Source organism: Chamaea fasciata, unplaced genomic scaffold (genome assembly GCF_029207755.1).
Source record: "Chamaea fasciata isolate MVZ Bird 193981 ecotype frontalis unplaced genomic scaffold, bChaFas1.0.hap1 SCAF_1, whole genome shotgun sequence".
Taxonomy (NCBI): Eukaryota; Metazoa; Chordata; class Aves; order Passeriformes; family Sylviidae; genus Chamaea; species Chamaea fasciata.
Genome location: NW_027094086.1, coordinates 22,327,932 through 22,346,830, shown reverse-complemented (window position 1 = coordinate 22,346,830; position 18,899 = coordinate 22,327,932). Strand labels below are relative to the sequence as shown.

At 36.3% G+C, this 18,899-nt stretch overlaps 1 protein-coding gene across 1 annotated transcript in view; it reads right to left on the bottom strand.

The window, feature by feature from the left end:
• STK3 (serine/threonine kinase 3) overlaps positions 1–18,899 on the bottom strand; it is a 126,777-nt gene that overhangs the window by 69,596 nt on the left and 38,282 nt on the right. The window contains exon 7 of the mRNA XM_066178052.1: positions 1,458–1,595. Coding sequence (XP_066034149.1) covers positions 1,458–1,595 — 138 coding nt within the window. The remainder of the gene's footprint in view (positions 1–1,457; positions 1,596–18,899) is intronic.

Below are 18,899 nucleotides of genomic sequence, written 5' to 3'. Positions count from 1 at the left end.
CCAGTAAAAAAAAAACCTTACTTTTTGCAAAAAGTTTAATTTTTAATTCAAGGTCATTTAAAACATTACTTCTTCATTTAAGACAACATACATTATATCATTTGCACATTTTGCTGCCTAATAAACACCTGCTGTTGGAAAAAATCTGATTTTTGCATCATTATATGCAAGTACAATTTAGGCAAAATGTAACTAAGCACCTGAGAAAAATATTATTAAATATTTAAAAACTGTTCCATGAAGAACGTAATTGATGAAGCCTCATGCCCTATATCTATTATCTATCTTCTCCCCTGATATATTAATTCAATTTCTCTCTTTTTCATTCCATGACCTCTCCTCACAACCAGTACTTTCATTTCTACTCAAACATTTTCACAGCACCTTCAGCTCCATCACAAACACTCCAAATTCCAGCTGGGGAAAAAGACAACACAGACCCCTGATAAACAAACACAGTATTTGGTTTTCTGGTCAGTAAGCATGGGAAAGAATCTGCAATGAATACTGAAGCTTTTTTTTGTCTGTTTCTCCTTACCTGTCCACATTATTGCAAGTCTCCTCTATCCAGCTGTCTGTATTCAGCTAACCATACAAACTTCAAATCTTGGAGGGACCAATTACTGGTTCATACATCACACTTCAACACAACTTCAAATTTTTACTTACCTTGTGGTCTACGTGTTGGTGTTTTGCAATGTATAAAATTAAATATTCATAGAATGATCTACAAATTTGACAGATCTATTACCAAATATTACTTTGAGCAATCTTTTGTTCTCCTTGTAGTGGAGTTCACTGGAACTTAAAATTTAACAGCTCCTACTGCTAGCTCAACACAGAATAAATGTAGCAGGAGAGTAATACAGCAAGCAAGAGCCTGGCACACCCTGCCTTGCTGCAAAGGTCCACACTGTCAACTGTGGCTCACACAGGAAAGTGCCCACTTGGTTGAACTCAGCCCAAGAACAAACTCATGATCCTGAGCATGATACTGAGCCCATCTGCATCAGATCTTTCTAGGACACAGAGCCACCTGCCTGCTCAATCTGACACGACCAGAAGGAAAGGCTGAATATACCCCATGTGTGGTCCACACAGAGGCGTAACCTGGCTCAATTCTTTTACTAAACACTTGTCTAAATCCTGATATCTCTATTGAGGGCCTCTAACCACAAAGCAAGGATCCCATTTTAATAACAAGAACCAGCCCTAAAATATTTAATGAGCAATGAATTTTTCAAAGCAGAAAGAGAAATAAAATGGGGGCAGAGATACAGGAGCTGACAGAGAAAAGACTACAAAGTGAAAAAGAAATAAGGCATAATAACAGTTAAAATAAGATTTTCCCTTACAAGACTTCACAACATTTTAGGTTTGAGGAAAGAAAAAAAAAAAAACCAAAAAACAAAAAACCAAACATAAAATGTGTTTTCCTCAGTAACTGAAATACTGACCTGTAGCAGCTGGGTTGCTGTAGCTCTTTGTTCAGGATTTTTCACTAAGCATTTCTTCACAAAATCTGTGAATTCATCAGACCAGAGCTCTGGCTTCCGGAAGGTTGGAGGGGGATTTGTAGGAATCATAAAAATAGCCTAGATAAAAATCAAACAATAGCAAGTCTAAACACATCACCACAGCAGCTGAAGCCAAGTTAAAAAAAAAAAAAAAAAAAGAAATTGCTTTATCCACATTTCTTATCAGGCTAAGGATCTGGAAGACAAATTTTAAGTATGCAAGGATTTCTACTCAGATCAAGATTCAGAAAGCAAATCCATCTGCTACTAATGTAACTACTTCCCATTAGATTTTCTCTACTTAAACTATACTCCATTGAGCATAAGACTCCTTATTTTATCTACTGCTGTTCATCTGTCTGAAGAGATGATTATATTCTTTCAGAATTCTTAGCAGAAATGACAGCACTGCTTGTTTAAACACACATATAAAGTTGCTGTGAACAGCCAAGCTCACCTTCTCCTTTCTTAAGTGAATTTAGTTTTATTTGAGAACTGCTTAGGAAATTTGGGAAGATTGCTATTTCCTTTTACACTCATAATTCATCAGATGGAGCTTTAAAACTTGCTTGTCCAAGTAAGATTTAGATACATATGCTAAAAGACCTAAGGTAAAACTAAAAGATGACACAAATATAATAATCAAGTAACTAGCCTTACAGTACTGAGAACTTACATGAAACTGAAAATGCACTCTTTTACCTATATACAAGAAATTTCTTCTGTTGAGAACAATATGCAGACAGATTTTTCAACTGACAAAAAATATTCATTCTACATAAAAAACAAAGTTTGTCCTATTTAAGATAATATATATTGTGCCATTTTTAATATGATTATTTTCATGTTTCCTCTAATTAAAAATACACACTTGTAGCAGAGGGAATAAAAAGCCATACAACTCTGACAGACTACTGCAAAATAATGAAAAATTTTGAACTTTTGTATGTAATAAATGCATCCAATATCATTGCATAAGAACTACACATGACAGCAACACATTATTCAGAACCAGGTCTATTGACAAGAACAAAAGGCTATTATTTTCTTCTAAACCCAGGTTCAATTCAACCATATTTTCCAAACTCAAAGGGAATAAAAGTTCTTCATTTTTTTTTCTACAAGCATAAGCAGAAATACAAACTGAGAAAGGGGGAAAAAACTGATTCTGCACACTTTTAACATATTAGAAGCAATAGAAGCTTCAGCCTATGTCAGAAACATAGGCAGAAGGTAGAAAGAACTTAAGTGAGGTTTTATCCATAGCTTCTAAAGAAGTCTGACTGGCCTTGAAAGCTGGTTGAACTCACTCAAATCCTCATTAGAAAATTCTTTTCATATTCTGAAGGAAGTGGAATCCATGCAAAATGATGGGAAAATCGTTTACTAACATTTTAATGAAAAATTATTTCAGTAATGAATAGTTCAAATACCTCAATATTTACAAAACTTGCCATTTTGTTTAATAAAAATGTATGCTGCAACAGCAGCTTTATATTTTCAGTGGTCAGCCATGCCAAACAAGTATATGGACTCAGATAGGAAACATGGCACTCAATAACGGGCCTTATCTACTTCACTTGTAATGCAAGATTAATTGTCAGTACAAGTGAAGTGCTTCTGGCAAAATGCAGCGGCTAACAAATTCAGCTGTTTCTGTCCTTGAAATTAATGATCTCTTCTGAACTTTGAACTGATGACTTTTGATCTTATCTTCAGCTGCTCTTAACAGCCCACTCTGCAGTAGCTATTGAAAACACACAGCTGTAACAGAAGACTACCAACTTCTGTTTATGTGGTGTCAAAATGGGTACCTCCCGTTTGATCATAAACATTGACCTCTTTCCCCACAGGTAAGCAAAGATAAGTTACAGAGTCCTACTCAGCTCCACAGTTCTAGGAAAAATGTTTGCCTTGGCCAATTATTTCCATCAAATACACAGCAGTTAAGAATCACAGCAAAGAACTGACTTCTTAGTCATTCACAAAGGACAACGAGAAGAAAGGGAATTCATGAATCATTCTTTTATGCCAGGCAACAACAGCCACAAAAGGAGATATTCAAGTATTAGAGTTTTAAATCCACACTTATGCTTTGCACATTCGTTGAAAATACCTACTTCAGAAATATGTATATCTATGTAGTGCTTAAGCTGTAGGCTTTTTTAAATCCTACTATGTCACATGAGCTGTATTAGCCAAAAAGAAAAATTAGGCACATTTTGTAATACAAGAAAACGCATAGAAATTACTTATTCCAAATGTTTAGTCCAACTTGGTAATTATGCCATGCACTTGCTAGCAAGTACCTCTCTCTCCAGCTCCCATCACTCCATTCTGTTAACCAACCTAAAAATTCTGGTTTTCCATTCCATCTTCCCTCTCAACTACCTAATTTTGGCTTGTGTATTTCTCTGCAGAAAAGTTAAGCTCCTTTCCTCTTTCAAAATAGTCTGTGATTTAGCTTTCAACTGCCTTGTTTCCTTCCAAGAGGCTTGCAAAGCAGTCACTGGAGAATTATAAAGCTAGCCCCAAATCTCCAGGAATAAAAACAAAACACTTATCTAACAGGAACTTATTCCTCATTTTTGCTTCCACTCCTTGTCAAAAAGGTCCTCTCAATCCTAAAATAACTATATATTATTTTAAAACAAAACTAAGCTATTTCATACACTCTGGGTGCCAATGGAAGCAGAAATACTTGGGTTTTTTCATGCTTCTTTCATCTTCCCTCAGGTTTCTCCAGTCCCTGTGTTTTCCTAAACTACGATGTGTAGTATTTTTTTTTACCTCCACTCCACTTGTATTTTTCTCCAAAGTTTCTCACAGCTATTTGTTTTAGTGTAGCTCTCACAGTGGGGCTGAGGACAGTGCTCATACAGCCAGTGTCAGGCAAATGGTGCTTACAAGAAACACCAAATATAAGCTACTATCCACCCAATTACATGGGCTGAACTAGCAGTTCCAACTGCAAGAAGTGGAAGGAGGAAATTACTTAAGAGAGGGGACAGGCTCTGACACACAAAAGAGCTGGGCTGATTCTTTTCTCTCTCCCACCATCAACATCACCTTCCACATTGCCTTACATTTCTGAGACAGACTGACAAATCTTACCCGATTTATACCCGTAACACATGGAGTAGACAACCAAAGAATTAGATTGTGTGACTCAGTCTTCAGTTCTAACCATTCAACCATCTTTAGAAAGAGAAAGAAATCTCTAAAGATACAAGAAGGATCAGCTTTATTTGTGTTTATCTTCACTTGCCTGTAATATACAGCTCATTCCAAATTTGTCCTGAACTGGCCCTTCCCCCTCTGAACCTTGAGCCCAATTCTACTTTGAATCATCTTTCACACATTGATCTGAGGCAAATCCTTCACCTTGCAGTGAAACCAGAATTCAAGGCAGATTATATATATAACAAAAGTTGGGGGGAAGATAAAATCATCCAGGGCAGCTTTTGGGGCCACTTCTGAATGGGGCACTGGACAATCCAAGACAGTTTCTACCATACCTGTTGCCCGGTACACTTCCCTGCTCAATCACCAGCAGTTACAACTAAGCTGAATACCAGACTGAGAACCAGGTCTCAAATGAGAGCAGAACTGCATAAGCCAGCCCAGGATTTTCTTTTTATTATTCTTAAAGGGCCTAGTATTTTAAATTAAGTTCAGGCTGAAAACATGGGGGTTTTTTTCTACGAAGGTTCTTTTACAGACAATTTTATTGGCGTGAAAATGGAATTATGGTGATGGTGATGAATTAGGAAACGCCAAAGAAAAATGAGATCCTCATATACCACACATGGAAATTCCTAATCAGTAAATCCCTGCAGCTCATTCTTCTTGTCAGTCAGGGTAATATATCTTAATGTGTTCGTGGGCTGTGTGAAATAAAGTAATCAACAGCAATTTTGTAGAGGTACCACATCTTCTGGCTTTTAGTTCCTTGAATAACTTATCTCTATTACTTAGCTGAAATAAGTTACTTGTAATAAAAAGCAGAAAATCTACCCAGTATCATAAATGCTACTGAAGAGGACAACAAAGATTTCTAAACTGTTTTCATGCTGCGAAGCTGCATTGCTAAAATCCACAGAGAAAAGCTTTTTTATAAACAGATAATGATACATGACATCAGTTTGTGACTTCACAGTTTTCGGAACCACAATTTATACCACTTAGTTTAGCAATCCACTGTAGGAAACAAACACCAAAACACATTTAACTCAGTAACACATTTCAGAGTACAAAAACCTATTTAAGTCTAGCAGACTTAAATACTGAGTACTGTAAAATTTTAATAACTTTGGAAACAAAGAAACACCTGAAAGACACGTTTTTCTCTTCTTTGTGATTGATACATGTCATAAAACCTCCCTCCTTTCTTGAATAGCCTTCAAAAAGAATACTAAAATACCATTGATTAATCAGTTACACAACTCATCAGCTGCCTAAAAATAAAACATCAGCATGGAGAAGGATGAAATACTAGCAGGTTCTACACTGGATTTGCTTTGTTAAGCATGTTTTCTTGGTGTGGTTTTTTTGGGTTTTTTCTGTTTGTTTCATTTTTATTAATTCAGAACTTCAATATTGGAACACAGTGAAAAACAGAGATACTGAACGACATCTCTTGTGTTTAAAGTCAAGAAAGTCAGTTCATAGTCTGCTTTGTAGTAGATAATAGATTTGATAGAAGCACCCTAAAAATCACTGCTTCTTCCTTCCATCTGCAAACACAGATGTTGATGAAGATCATCTAGTGTACTCACACCTTTTGTGCAGAACTATAAACAGCTCTGGTTCCATCAGACGTCTATCACATACCTGATCCAAGCTGATTCTTACTAGAACTATCAACACAAGATTAAATGCAGGAAGGGATACGTGAACCTTTACTTCAGAGAAGTTCAGGACAAATTTTTTCTGGATAAAATTTTTCATCCAAACGAGGGGAAATATGTGTGACATTTAACATCCAACTCTACTGTGCTCACTTTTATAGTTTTTAGTAATGGCCACTGATTAAACCACCTACACAATACAACATAAGTTAAAAATTACATTTAAATTACTTTATTATAAAATTACATATATTAACATCACGAGCACTTGAAAAATAAAATAAAACACCATAGGGGAAAAAGAAACAAACTAAATAAAACAAACCACAACTCTTACCAGTGGCTTAACAGCCATTCACTGTCAAATGCTTCCCTCTGGAATAATGACCTTTGATAATCAAATCAAAGTATGATTCACTTAAGATATAAAGTAATAAACACAGAGAAGAGATACATAATGGAAAGACTATTCTCAAGATTAACAGCAAAGATGGGTTACTGAAAGATAAGCTGTTTACATTGACCTGTATAGTTATTATTGCTAGTAAGCTCATAACATTCTGACAGCATTACAACAGGTCAAGAATGTAAAGATACCGATCTCAAACATTTTGCAATAGTAGTACAATTGCAAATCTATATAAAAGAATAAACCCTTGCCTTGTTAGCAACGCCACGCAACGGAACATTGCCTTGAGATTCACCTCTGAATTTACTCTTCCTGCTAAGGTGGGAATTGGACTGATGGGTCCTTTCCAAATTGATATATTCTTTGATTCTAAAAAATTGCTTTAAATTTCAGAAGAATATTACAGATTATTTGTCATGTGACAACAGCTCGAACAAGTTAGCGTTCTAAGGCCACAAGTTCATTCAGTCTGGGGTCCTTCATAACTGGTTTTAAACACACTTACTTAGAAAACTGATTTTTAAATCCCATCCCATTTCCGAACTACCATATCCTCCACTGGGATATTTAAAGGACAGAATTTATTGTGCTGGCTGCTAGGCAATTATCAAGACAAAGAGTAAGTTCCCCCTGCTAACTCAGCTAAAAGGATCATGCATCTGCATATATGCCTTTTTATTATCAAACCATTTTGTCAGACGAGTTACAAAACTATTTATTACCACCAATCTTTTCCCAGAACTATCATCTCACCATGCTGCCTTACTGCCAGTTAATTAATTTACAAGTTTATCCTTTTCTTTTTTTTTCATTTTTCAAAGCTTCTTGAACTCTTATAACCCATCACTTGTACTGTCCAAAGATATCTGAAAGCTACTGAACAAATGACTTAATGGAGTTGTATGTAAAGAAAGAACTTTGTTTATCTGCACTGACCTCCTTGTGCTTGCTTCCTCCTTCTCCCTTCAAGCCCAGCAGACCTATCAATATTTCTCCAGGTTTTCTTCTAATATATTTAAATAATATTTGCAGAACTCTTCATTACTTTCGCCTGTCGTTTTTTACTATTATCTTGTCCCAACTTTCCATCTTCTATTCTGAAATGGAACAGTTTCAGTTTCACTGTCCAATTCAGTAGGGCTATTTTCATTTCCTGAACCTAGCTCTTCAACACAAAATGTTCCTGAATTCTGCCATTCAACTGAACATCGTTCTTTTAGTTTAGGGATGGAACCTTCAAGTTCCCATTTCATCTGCAAGGTGCAAGTCATTGATGTCAGTGACATTTCAACAGAAAAAAGACAGCCAGCAACTTGCTCCTCAAAATTTTTCCCTCCTTCAAATTAGATCCTTGAAAGCAGGGCAACAAATGCCTTTTTGAAGTCTGTAGAAACGAAAAATAAAGCATGGAAAAATCTGCGATCTCAGGAACCCTTTGAACCCCTCTTTGGCTTCACAGAGGTTTTTCATTGTTTCCCTGGGGGTCTTTTGGAGTGTGGGGGGCAAGTGTTTTAGAGAAGTGAATTTTTTCAAGTGAAAACAAAAGTAATTTCAGGCTACTCAAGATTTTGTGCTTAAACTACCCAGTCAGCTATTAGTTTTGAACTTTAACTGACATATACAGGAATTTTCAGATGAAAATACCTAATTGCAAATAACCCCTTATAGGCACTAGGAAGAATAAAAAGAATAAGTATTTAACATTTTATTGAAAGGTTGTACTAAAAGTTCACATCCACAATAATTACAAGTCTACAAATTTTTAGTGTGCTTGGCCATAAACAATATTAAAAAACCCTATGACTTAAAGAAATCCAAGAACTAGTGGAAAACAAGACAGTGAAACTCAGCAAGTCTTACAAAAAAACAAAAGTTTCAAACAGCTGAAAGGAACTGCAGCACAGGACATACGACAGTATTTCTAATAATTTCATTCACCAAAAGGAAAACCTAAATGAGCTGAAATTTACTTCATTATTCTTATTCTGAAAAGTACCCTCAATTTCAGCACTGGGTGAGCAAGATTCATTTACCAGGAGAAAGAAGGGTGTATTGCATGCATGGAAATGTGGGGTTTTTAAGGGTTTTGGGTTTTTTTCTTTGAGGGAAGGAGGTGTTTGTGAGTAAGGGAGTTGAGACAGGAAAAAATACACAGATATTAAACTACCTTTAGTTTAGAAAGAAGTATCTGTTATGGTGGTTTAAACTTCTAAGTGATTTTTTTACTTGACACAGACTTGGAAAAACAAGTGTTTTTAAACACTGTTGCATAGGAGAAAACTTCCTTCTGATAGTGATGAGCAACATCTCTTCTTTGTGAGGCAATCAAATCACTGTAACAGAGATGGGGCCACTTCAGGCCAATTCTATTCAAACCCACAGAGAACTTCAACACTTAAAGAGTCTCTCAGACTAAATTACACATTATGACAGATCCTCGCTCAAGAGCTAGGCAACTCACTGCCTAAAGGATATCTCCCAGCCACACAGGTGGCCAGGAATCAAAAGATGCCTTCGTGAATATTGGTACCTCTAAGACAGAAGCATCCTGCTATCACATAATCACTGCTACCCCTCCCTTCACAGAACACATGAGATCAAGAACATGAACTTGAAACTGAACAACTTTTTCTTTTTTTGGCACTGAAATACTTTGTAATCAGTTACAGAACAAAGAAATGGTTCAGAAAGTGCACAGTGTATGACAGAATCCAGGGAGTAATCTTGTGATTAATTTAGTCTTCTTTCACCATAGTAAGTTTTACTCCTGATTCAGTACTATCTTGAAAATTCATATGCATAATGCCTAGAAGGTTCCAAGTTTTTACCCAAATACGGAACTTACTTTCCCTTCAAGAAAACTGCAATAACAGAGCTTACTTTAATAAAAAAATGTTTTCTCTTCTTCCCACAGTATTTTCTGCAGTTTCTGAGAAAATGAGGCAATGATTACGTCCAGAGACATACTAACATTCAATGAGACATGAAGTGGAACAACTGCATTGGCAACTATATTTACTAGAAGAATCAAGAAGTGAGTAACTTATATTTGTGAGAAAAAGCTGCAGTAAACTCACTGGACATTAAATGTGAAATCTCTGACATAAGCACAGACAGTAGTAATGAAAGAAGGCATTCGAGAAATATGTAGTAGTTCTGCTTTATTTGGGTTATGTTAGACCTCCAGCAGCAGTTTTTTGTTCAGTTTCAGGGATCAAACTTTCAGAGATGTGATGGTTTGAAACAGAGTAACTACAATGCTTAGATATTTAAAAAAACATACTCTGCAAGAAAAGATTGAACAAATTAAGATTGCTCAGTCTAAAGAGTAGGTGACTACAGTAAGAGATACGGTAACAGTCCCTGACGTGTTAAATGCCACTTCAAAGAGGGACAAAGTCTATAAAGAACCAAAGAGGAGCTAATGAGTTTAAATTTTAACAAGGAATATTCAGGTTACATTGTAGGAAAGTTGCCAATAAACTACGCAAGAAGTCACAGGACTTGTTTCATTCTAAAAAAAATATACAGACAAACACAGTTTCAGAACTTCATGATCAAAATTTGGGCATGTGTTTTGAAGATCTTTTTCACCACCACCACCTTCCCATTTGCCCTGGGCTCACGTAAAATTAACTTTAACAATAAAGTTAAAAAAAAAAAAAAAAAAAAAAAAAAAGAAGAGGATTATCATGTTTGGTCAGCCTAGGTGCAGAAACAGAATGACCATGCTGTTTAACACAAGAAACACGAAACACAAAAGAACAGTGCCTTTCAACAGTGTTTGCTGCTTCCTACTTCACCTTTTACAATGGCAGCAGATGAACAGCTGACAGCTAAAGCCGACCACCAGCACAAAGCAGAACAACTCATTCACCCGCAGTGTGCAAACTAGGAACTAAAATTAAATTGACAGATCACAAAATTCCAGACATTAAATGCCAACATCCTAATGACACAATGAAAACAACTAATTAATTACAGATTTTGAGTAGTCTATGAAAGAGTAATTGAGTTCTTACATCTTAAAGCACTGTCTACTTCAAGCAAAGAATGAAAACCTCTCCTGGTTTCTGCTCCACTGACTTGCAAGGTACTGAGAGAATACAAGACTCGATGGTGCTGCTTTCCCAGCTACCAGGTACATACAAAAAATAGTGCTACTGTCCTTGCTAATGTTTCCAGTATTCTCCCTACTAGTTTCAAATACATGTCATTTATATTGCAGACCCTTAAAATTTCATAGCTAGATTAGTGTAATAGCCACATTCTTTCCTGTAAGGAAATGTAATTGCTACAGTAAAACTGTTTTTTCTGTTCCATAGACCATGATGCAGTGGGAGGCATTACAAAGTGAAAACTGGACATTTGAATGTTCAAACGAAAAGAGACGTACAACCAAGGCATAGTATTACTTACACAATGACACTAGTCTTACATTTTAAAAAACTAATACTCCTTTTAAACCAAACTGAATAATACAACTACAAGATCACAGTCAGAGCCAAAATTCAAATACACTGCCTGAACTGATGCTTCAGTTCTTCAAGGCACTGTGTCAGCTTGGCAGGTATAAGCATTGTTCCCTGGAACAGGGTGTGAAAAATATGAACTACATCATGTAATCCAAAAGCAATCCTATCACATGACAGAGATAAAGCAATATACCAAATTCAGGACAGGCTAGGTAAATAATTTTTTTAAAAAAATTTGAAATCTGAAATGGTATTGTGTCTGAGGAAACTGGAATTGGTAATAATTGCTCGTGATACAATAACTGAGATGACACACATCCTCAGGAAGATTCTTCCAAAACCAGAAAATGTTCCAAAGAGAAAATGTACACATAAGATTCAGATGCCATGTATTTTCTTTAAGAGACAGTAAAAAATAAAATTAACTGTGAGCCAAAGTTAACTCTGTATCTCCAGTTTTATTTATCAAACTGAAAAATCTCTCAAACTTTCTCTTTTCCTGTATAAGACCAAAACTATGAGATGCTCTGTTTGTATTACAATTATACTAATTCAATGCAGGTCACTTGCATTTTACTGAATCCAGATGACATTTAGTTAGCTAAACACAGGCCAATTGGCTTCTTTCTTTTTTTTTTTTTTAAAGGCGGGGGCTGATTGCCGCTGGGTAGGTCATACAGTGGCTACAGAACACAATTGCTTGAATTACATTTTGACTAACATCAAACACAAAACTGAAGCTAAAAACTACCTTTTTTTTTCTGCATGCCTTCTAGATTTCTCATATTGAAATGTACTAATTTGAAAGTCATCTCTTTCCACCCTGGGGTGATAGATACAAACAGATTCAAAGTTTTTGTTTCCTCTTTCTCTACATAGTTTAAATATATACATTTTTAATACTCTAAGTAGTACAAACAATTTAGCTTCCACTTTATTTTTAATATCCCCAGTGGCTAACTAACCTTTTCAAGCCCGCTCATTTAAACATACCATAGTAAAAAAGAAAAATGTAGCACCCTAGATTCAGTGAGCACTAAAAATAAGCCTCTTCTATTTCTGCAACAACATTTGTATTCTCAAATCAACCTGAACTGATATGTAATTAGCTATACAATAACCTTTACTGAAAATGCAGAGAAACTAGTTCCAGAGGAGTAGGAAAAACCTCAAGCTTATCTCCAAGAAAGAAATAAACAATGCGTCTTTCTTAACGCTCTAGTTGTGATCAAGGGCTGATTCTCTTTTCACAAAAATACTAGCTATAAAATAGTAGGTAAGAACTATGCTATTAAATAAAACATCAGTTTAGACTTAGTGTACCTGACTGCAATTCAGTCAGTAATATTCATTCTAATCATATCTGTCTGGACTTGGCATCTTGTTTTTCCCCAGAAGTTATCCACCTCTAAAGCACTATTATCAATTGCTAAAATAAAATGTAATGCATTATAAAGTAGTAGCCTCATTATTCACTGAATTATACAAGTTAGTTATTACTTTATCATCTTAAGGTTTATATCCACCTCTAATTCCTCCCAGTATATCTGCTACACTTTCAACAAATTTCACCCAACAGAGAAAATATGCACAACATAACAGATTAATTAAAATGCATTACACTAATGGCATCCAATGCTAATTAGATGTCTGTTAGACTTGGTTACCTTCAAAATACTGCACAACCTACAGGAATTGCACACCCTGCAGGAAATCATGCAGATAAACTGCTTAGTTGTATGAGTATGGTATCACTCTACAGGATATCGAGGACATAGAAGAGAAAAATTCTTCATAATCAAGAAAAAAAATTCATAGCATAAGATATTTTGGAGGCGAGAAAGATATAGAGACACTGGAAAAAGATCTGCAACAACATGAACTAGTCTTGCATCTATTTTTCTTTGCTTAAATCAAATAATAAGCAAACCTGAAGAGAAAAGATGAAAAAATAGCAAGCATCTGGAGTGAAGATTCCCACATTATTTAGCCTTGAACACTTAAAAAAAAAATCCTAAGTGTTGGGGTTGGGTCTGTAGTCTCTGTTTTACTGCCCTGTCCAAACACTTACTAATCATATTTTCTACATTCTTTGTTAGGGTCTCGTTTAACCTACTGCATTTTGTTCCATTTGAAGGCATGTATCATAGCCTTTCTACAATGACTGACACTGCAGAGAAAAACAAACAAGTGAATGCAAAGCCCTGTTACTATAGGTACACACAGAAATAACATTCCTTCCCAAACTGTTTAGGCAACAAAAATTTATAGCCTATATTGCTGAAAAAATTACAGTTTAGCAATGGGGCTGTTGCAATCACTCAAGTATGCAAACAATATAGCAATAGTTGAAGCAGTGACTAGAAATGCTGACATTGTAGAAATGGGCCATATCATACCCTTAATTCCTAGCAGCTTGTCCCCAGTTTATACAAAATACCTCAGGGCAGACAGCGGAATGGATTTCTAAATGCAAAGGCTCTTCAAGACACGGCAGCCATATACAGTTACATGTAAATGGCTTTTCCTCTCTCCTCAAATGATATGTTAGCAATCCTACTCCTGGCTCCTCCAGCAATACGATAACTATGCACTGAGTAAACCACGTAGTTCACAAGAAGCATCCCAAAAAGCATCTTCAAGATTCATCTTGCTTGAACAGCCTTTGATTAGCAGGATACTTTATAACATATGTATGCAACTATCAAGTGAAGGCTTTGCAGATCTGAGAAAGGTACACTGGAAATGGTGAAGAACTTGCATCTCTCTCTTGCTCTTATTGTGTGTATTCATTCCACTCAAGCAGCTTCACAGAAATTCCTCTATCCAGCCTGAGATAAGAGTATCTAGAAAGCTCTTGCTCTCTTAGGCAAGAAATATTCCTAAGGAAGTAGAAAAACAAAGCATGAATGACATCTATGTTAGCTGAAGGACACATACAATTCAAAGAGTATCAGCTGGTAGAATCCCAGCATAAGATAATAATACCCTAATTCCTATTAAAGCCTGCACGGAGTCACGAAGTTCATCAAACTCCTGCATTCCTCCTCAGATCCAAGGTAAACAATAAGGAAGACTCTATTAAAAGGTGCAGGTTGAAGGAAATTACTACAGATTCAAGAATTTCTGAGAGACACCACAGTCACAGAATGGTTGATATTTGAAGGGACCTCTGGAGTTAATCTTGCTCAATCCTCCCAAACAAGCAGAACCACCCAGAGGCAGATGCTGTGTCCAGACAGTTTTTGAATACCTCCAGTATGCTACAGAACGTTTCCTAGCTGAACAGGGTTGCTACCACTCAAATAGAGCAGAACAGAGTTAAAAGTTCCTCATGGAAGACCAAAAATGGAGAACTAACACAAGTTACAAAAATCCTAAAGAAAAAGCTTGGTACGAAATACAAAGGATCATTATTTCCTATGGATTTCCAAGGCAAAAAGACCTCCTTTGGAAGTCCCCTATCTCAAATGGTAACTTTTGAAGCATTGTTCCAGACCCATGTTCTCCTGAAAAGTGTCAGAAACTATTCCTGACAAATATTGCACTATTGAGCTTAAGGAACAAAGATCTCCACAGGGACTTGAACTTCATCTGACTTCTTTCTTTCTCAGGAGACTGATCCTCACCAGGGAAAAAGCAATCCCTCTCACAGTATCACTCCTCTTGGTCATCCGTACATAGTGTCCTCAGGCCACAGAGGAGCTCTTGTGTCTGAAGTTTCTGATGTGAATGGTGAGAGGTAGATGTCATCGCTGCTAGAACAGGACAAGGACTGAAGCTATACCAGGCAACCAGAGTCTCAGACAGATTCTCCAAGTCGGGAATGAGCTAGCACAGGGTGAATGCAAATTCCAGACATACAGTCCACTCATCCAGGCCAAAGCAATATGCAAATATAAAACAGGGCCACCGTAAGACTTTGCATTAAGAGTGCCATGTATTTCAGGAACACTCTTTCCTCTATCACTGTATTTAGAGCTTATGTCTCGTCTCTGCAACCCTACATACTTAAATAGCTGAATACCAGACTGCACAGTGCACTCAAACCTATTTCAAATCAGAAATGAGAGTCACTGATTTGGAAAACAGCAAAGGCTGGAAAGCTGCTGAAGACTATTGGCTCAAACTTCAGGTAGAGAAAGGCTGGGCATGCTGCCTGAAGACAGAAGACTCAACCTGAAAGCACCAAATGCAAGTCATAAAGTAAAGGTTTCCCTAGAACACACAGCAACACCAGAAAGTGCAGAGGGTGGTATCTTAAGCATTCCTCCTGCATTTTCTCTTGGCTACTTCCAAAGGACTATGTGGGGTGATGCACTGAAACGATGACTCGAAAGCAGCACAGCACAGCACACTCCAAATGGCCTTTCCTGTAGCAGAGCCCCAGGCACTGCATAACCAAGACCACCAAGCCCCATGTCTAGTGAATTATCTTCTTTGTCCATAAATGGATACGCCAACTGAAGAAGGAAATCAGCCTTCATAAGTTAAAGCGAACACAAAAACATAACTAGGAATGGCATCAGGATGATTAAACAAGCTACCCAACCAGGATAAAGAGCACTCACTTGAAGAAATTATTCACTTATTTTTAACAAGCCTTTATTTTAAGCAGTAGCAAACTCCACAATCAAGCCTATATCAGCTGACATATGAAAAGAAAGGGAGATGTGAGACTGTTCCACTTTTCCTTTACACAGAAAAATAGAGGGAGTATGAACATACCTGTTACAGACTGCTGGGGCTGTACTGCCTATGTTAGACTGATACAGGTAATGATTTAGAAGACAATCATGTAAAGAGAAAAGTCAATTGCTTGAGCTAAAATTCAAGCACATGTTAAACTAAGAAGTTCATTTTAAAAACAGCAGCAGATAGGATAAATTCAGGATCATTTATCCTGATAATCTCCTTCAGAGATTCAATGCCTGTAATTACGTTTTTCATTTAAAAACAGCCAATGATTGAAAGTTTTTATGTGTATCTGCCCATCAGTACAGATAAATACAGGATGATTTACCAGACGCTCTGCCTAATTCCACTCCAAAGGATCGATCTGACATCCAATTGAGGTTGAAAATGTGCAGGAAAACTCATTTTCTACACAGTAGTTAAGCATTACTTGGGCATCCACTCTTGGCAGTAAAACTGACAGTGTCTCGGTTTAGTATCAGATGCAGTTTTAAGTTCACTGGAGCTCTTAAGCATAAACATTTTGTGAAGGGCATTACAGAAACCAACAATTTGTACTCATAAGGTCACCAAGAAGACATCATGCAAGCTGCTGAAAAAACAATGCCTTCCAAATGTTATTAAAAATGAAGATTAAAAAAATTTAACCAAATACTCATTTTCTGCCTGACTGAAAACATCCCCTTGTAACAGGGATGCATTATATGTAGATACATAGAATGTAAAACTCCTCTCTCTGTCTGTGCCTGTGTATCTATACAGAGTTCTTTGAGAGATAAATCCATAAATATATATTCCTGCATATAAAAAATAAGCACTTTGTTTACAGATACTGAGATATGTTTATGAATTTTATATATACATATATATTCCTCTCAAAGAACTTACTCCATAGATATAGATATTTTAAAAAACCCAGTAACAATAAAAAATTGTTGTTTTCTTCACCTTGATTGAATGGAGGTGAGTTTCCACATGTCTGGAAGTAGCTTGTAACCATGGGAAAAAAACACAAAGAACACAATGCTCATTTTTGCCTGAAAATACTAAGGCTCCTTACTATCACCTAGATGCAAGTTTTTAAAACTTATTGCTCTGCTTCTGAGCAAGACTTGCCTGTATTTCCCTAGCAAGGCTGTTTGTATTGGAGATGAAGCATAACCCTAGGTTACATGAGCACAAAGTACAGCAGTTAAGGAATGGTGAATTCTTCAAGGATATCAGTCACATCCATTAACTACCCAGATGCACACCCTGAACTTAAAGTAACTGTATTTTTTCTTTAAGAAGTTGGTGTGCAGAGACAACAAAATACAACTGAACTACTACTACTGAAAAATCTGAAAGCAGAGGGTCCCCCACTGAAGGGATTGCCATAGCTGGGTTCTCATCTTCTGTGTGAAACAGAACTCCAACCTCTCAAGGAGACTTTGCCAAGCTTCACTCCTGTGACTTGACTTACCTTTTCTCTGCTTGCATGCTGGAGAGCTCTCCTTTGCTTGGCCAAAGCATCAGGGGCAAGAAAGGACATGGAAGAGATGAAAATTCATTTGGAAATAAGGGGAAAAAAAAGACAAAGTACATCTTGCCTGACCTAAACAACTCAGACTAAGCTTCACAATTTAGTTTTAACTTACGGTAGGGGACCAGCCAACCATTACTCTGGCTCAAAACAGGGTCATTTAGAACCTTCCACTTCTAGAACAGATCCCTTTACCTGCCAAATGACTTTTTTTTTTTTTTTGAGAACCACTGTTTAGGTATTAAAAGCACTGATTAAAAATAAAAAAGCCAAGCATACATATTTAAATTGCCTGTAATGAGTAGCCATCTTCATTTTTTTAGAGAATATTCAATAATTTCATTAGGTAAATTATAAATACACTTACTGATAAATTTAATTAGAGAAAATATATAACATAACTCCTAAATTTGCCAGAGGTTCTGTGAAGAACAGCATCCAAAACCAACACACCTTACTTTTGCATAGCACCCCACCAGCATTAGCTTTCTCTGCCATTTGGACTTAACACCCCATACACAGAAATTACTCTCTTCAGTGAAAGAAAAGCCGTCTTTGGTTGACCATCACTGGAATGGTTATTGGAAACCAGTAATCACACAATTCTTTCAATTCTTATCATATTACCAGTATTTCATCAGAAACAGATGGTAGCAGCACAACTTAGTAAGAATTATTGAACAACTTTTCTTTCAATTTCATAACAAATTAGGCAATGCTTAGTTGATGCATCTGAAAAAAGTTACAGAATTGCAAGCCCTAAGGCACAGGGCTGGTGTCATAATTTAAACCATCACCATCTGAAATGCAAAGGCATTAGAAACATAATGTTTTACTCTGTTAAACAAATTTCCCTTACAGATGAATTTGTCAATGAATTCTGAAGCCTCAACAGCAACCAAAAGCTCCCACTTCAACATCAAAAGTCTAGTAGAATTCTTACAAACATAATACTAAAATTTCCCAGATGTTTATTAATAAGTAGTGAAAGACAGATAAATAATTAAATACATTTTTTAAATTAAAGCCCACTTGGATATAGAAATCATGAAATTATGATAGTTTTTGATTCCTATTATGAGAGCAAAAAAAAAAAGCTAGAGAAGGGAATAATGCAGAAGTCAAATCACCTTGTGTGTACACTACAGCAGCCCAGCTTAGGTAACAATTCTCCAGTTTAAACAGAAAGAAAGGTATTTTCAGTGCTTGTTTTTAGCTCCAGATTTGATGTCTTGGCCTCGAGTAATCCAGTTTACTGCCTTTGAAGTCACTCTGAGAGGCTATTTTATAAATGTAACTGTCAAAGGAAACCAATAAAGGTGGAGACTTTTGTCAATTGTTGAAATTCTGGAGTGTAAAATTTATTTACTTTGGCAACATGCATCAAGAGCATCTTTTAATCAAAGTTATGTTACAAAAGGCAAAAAAAAA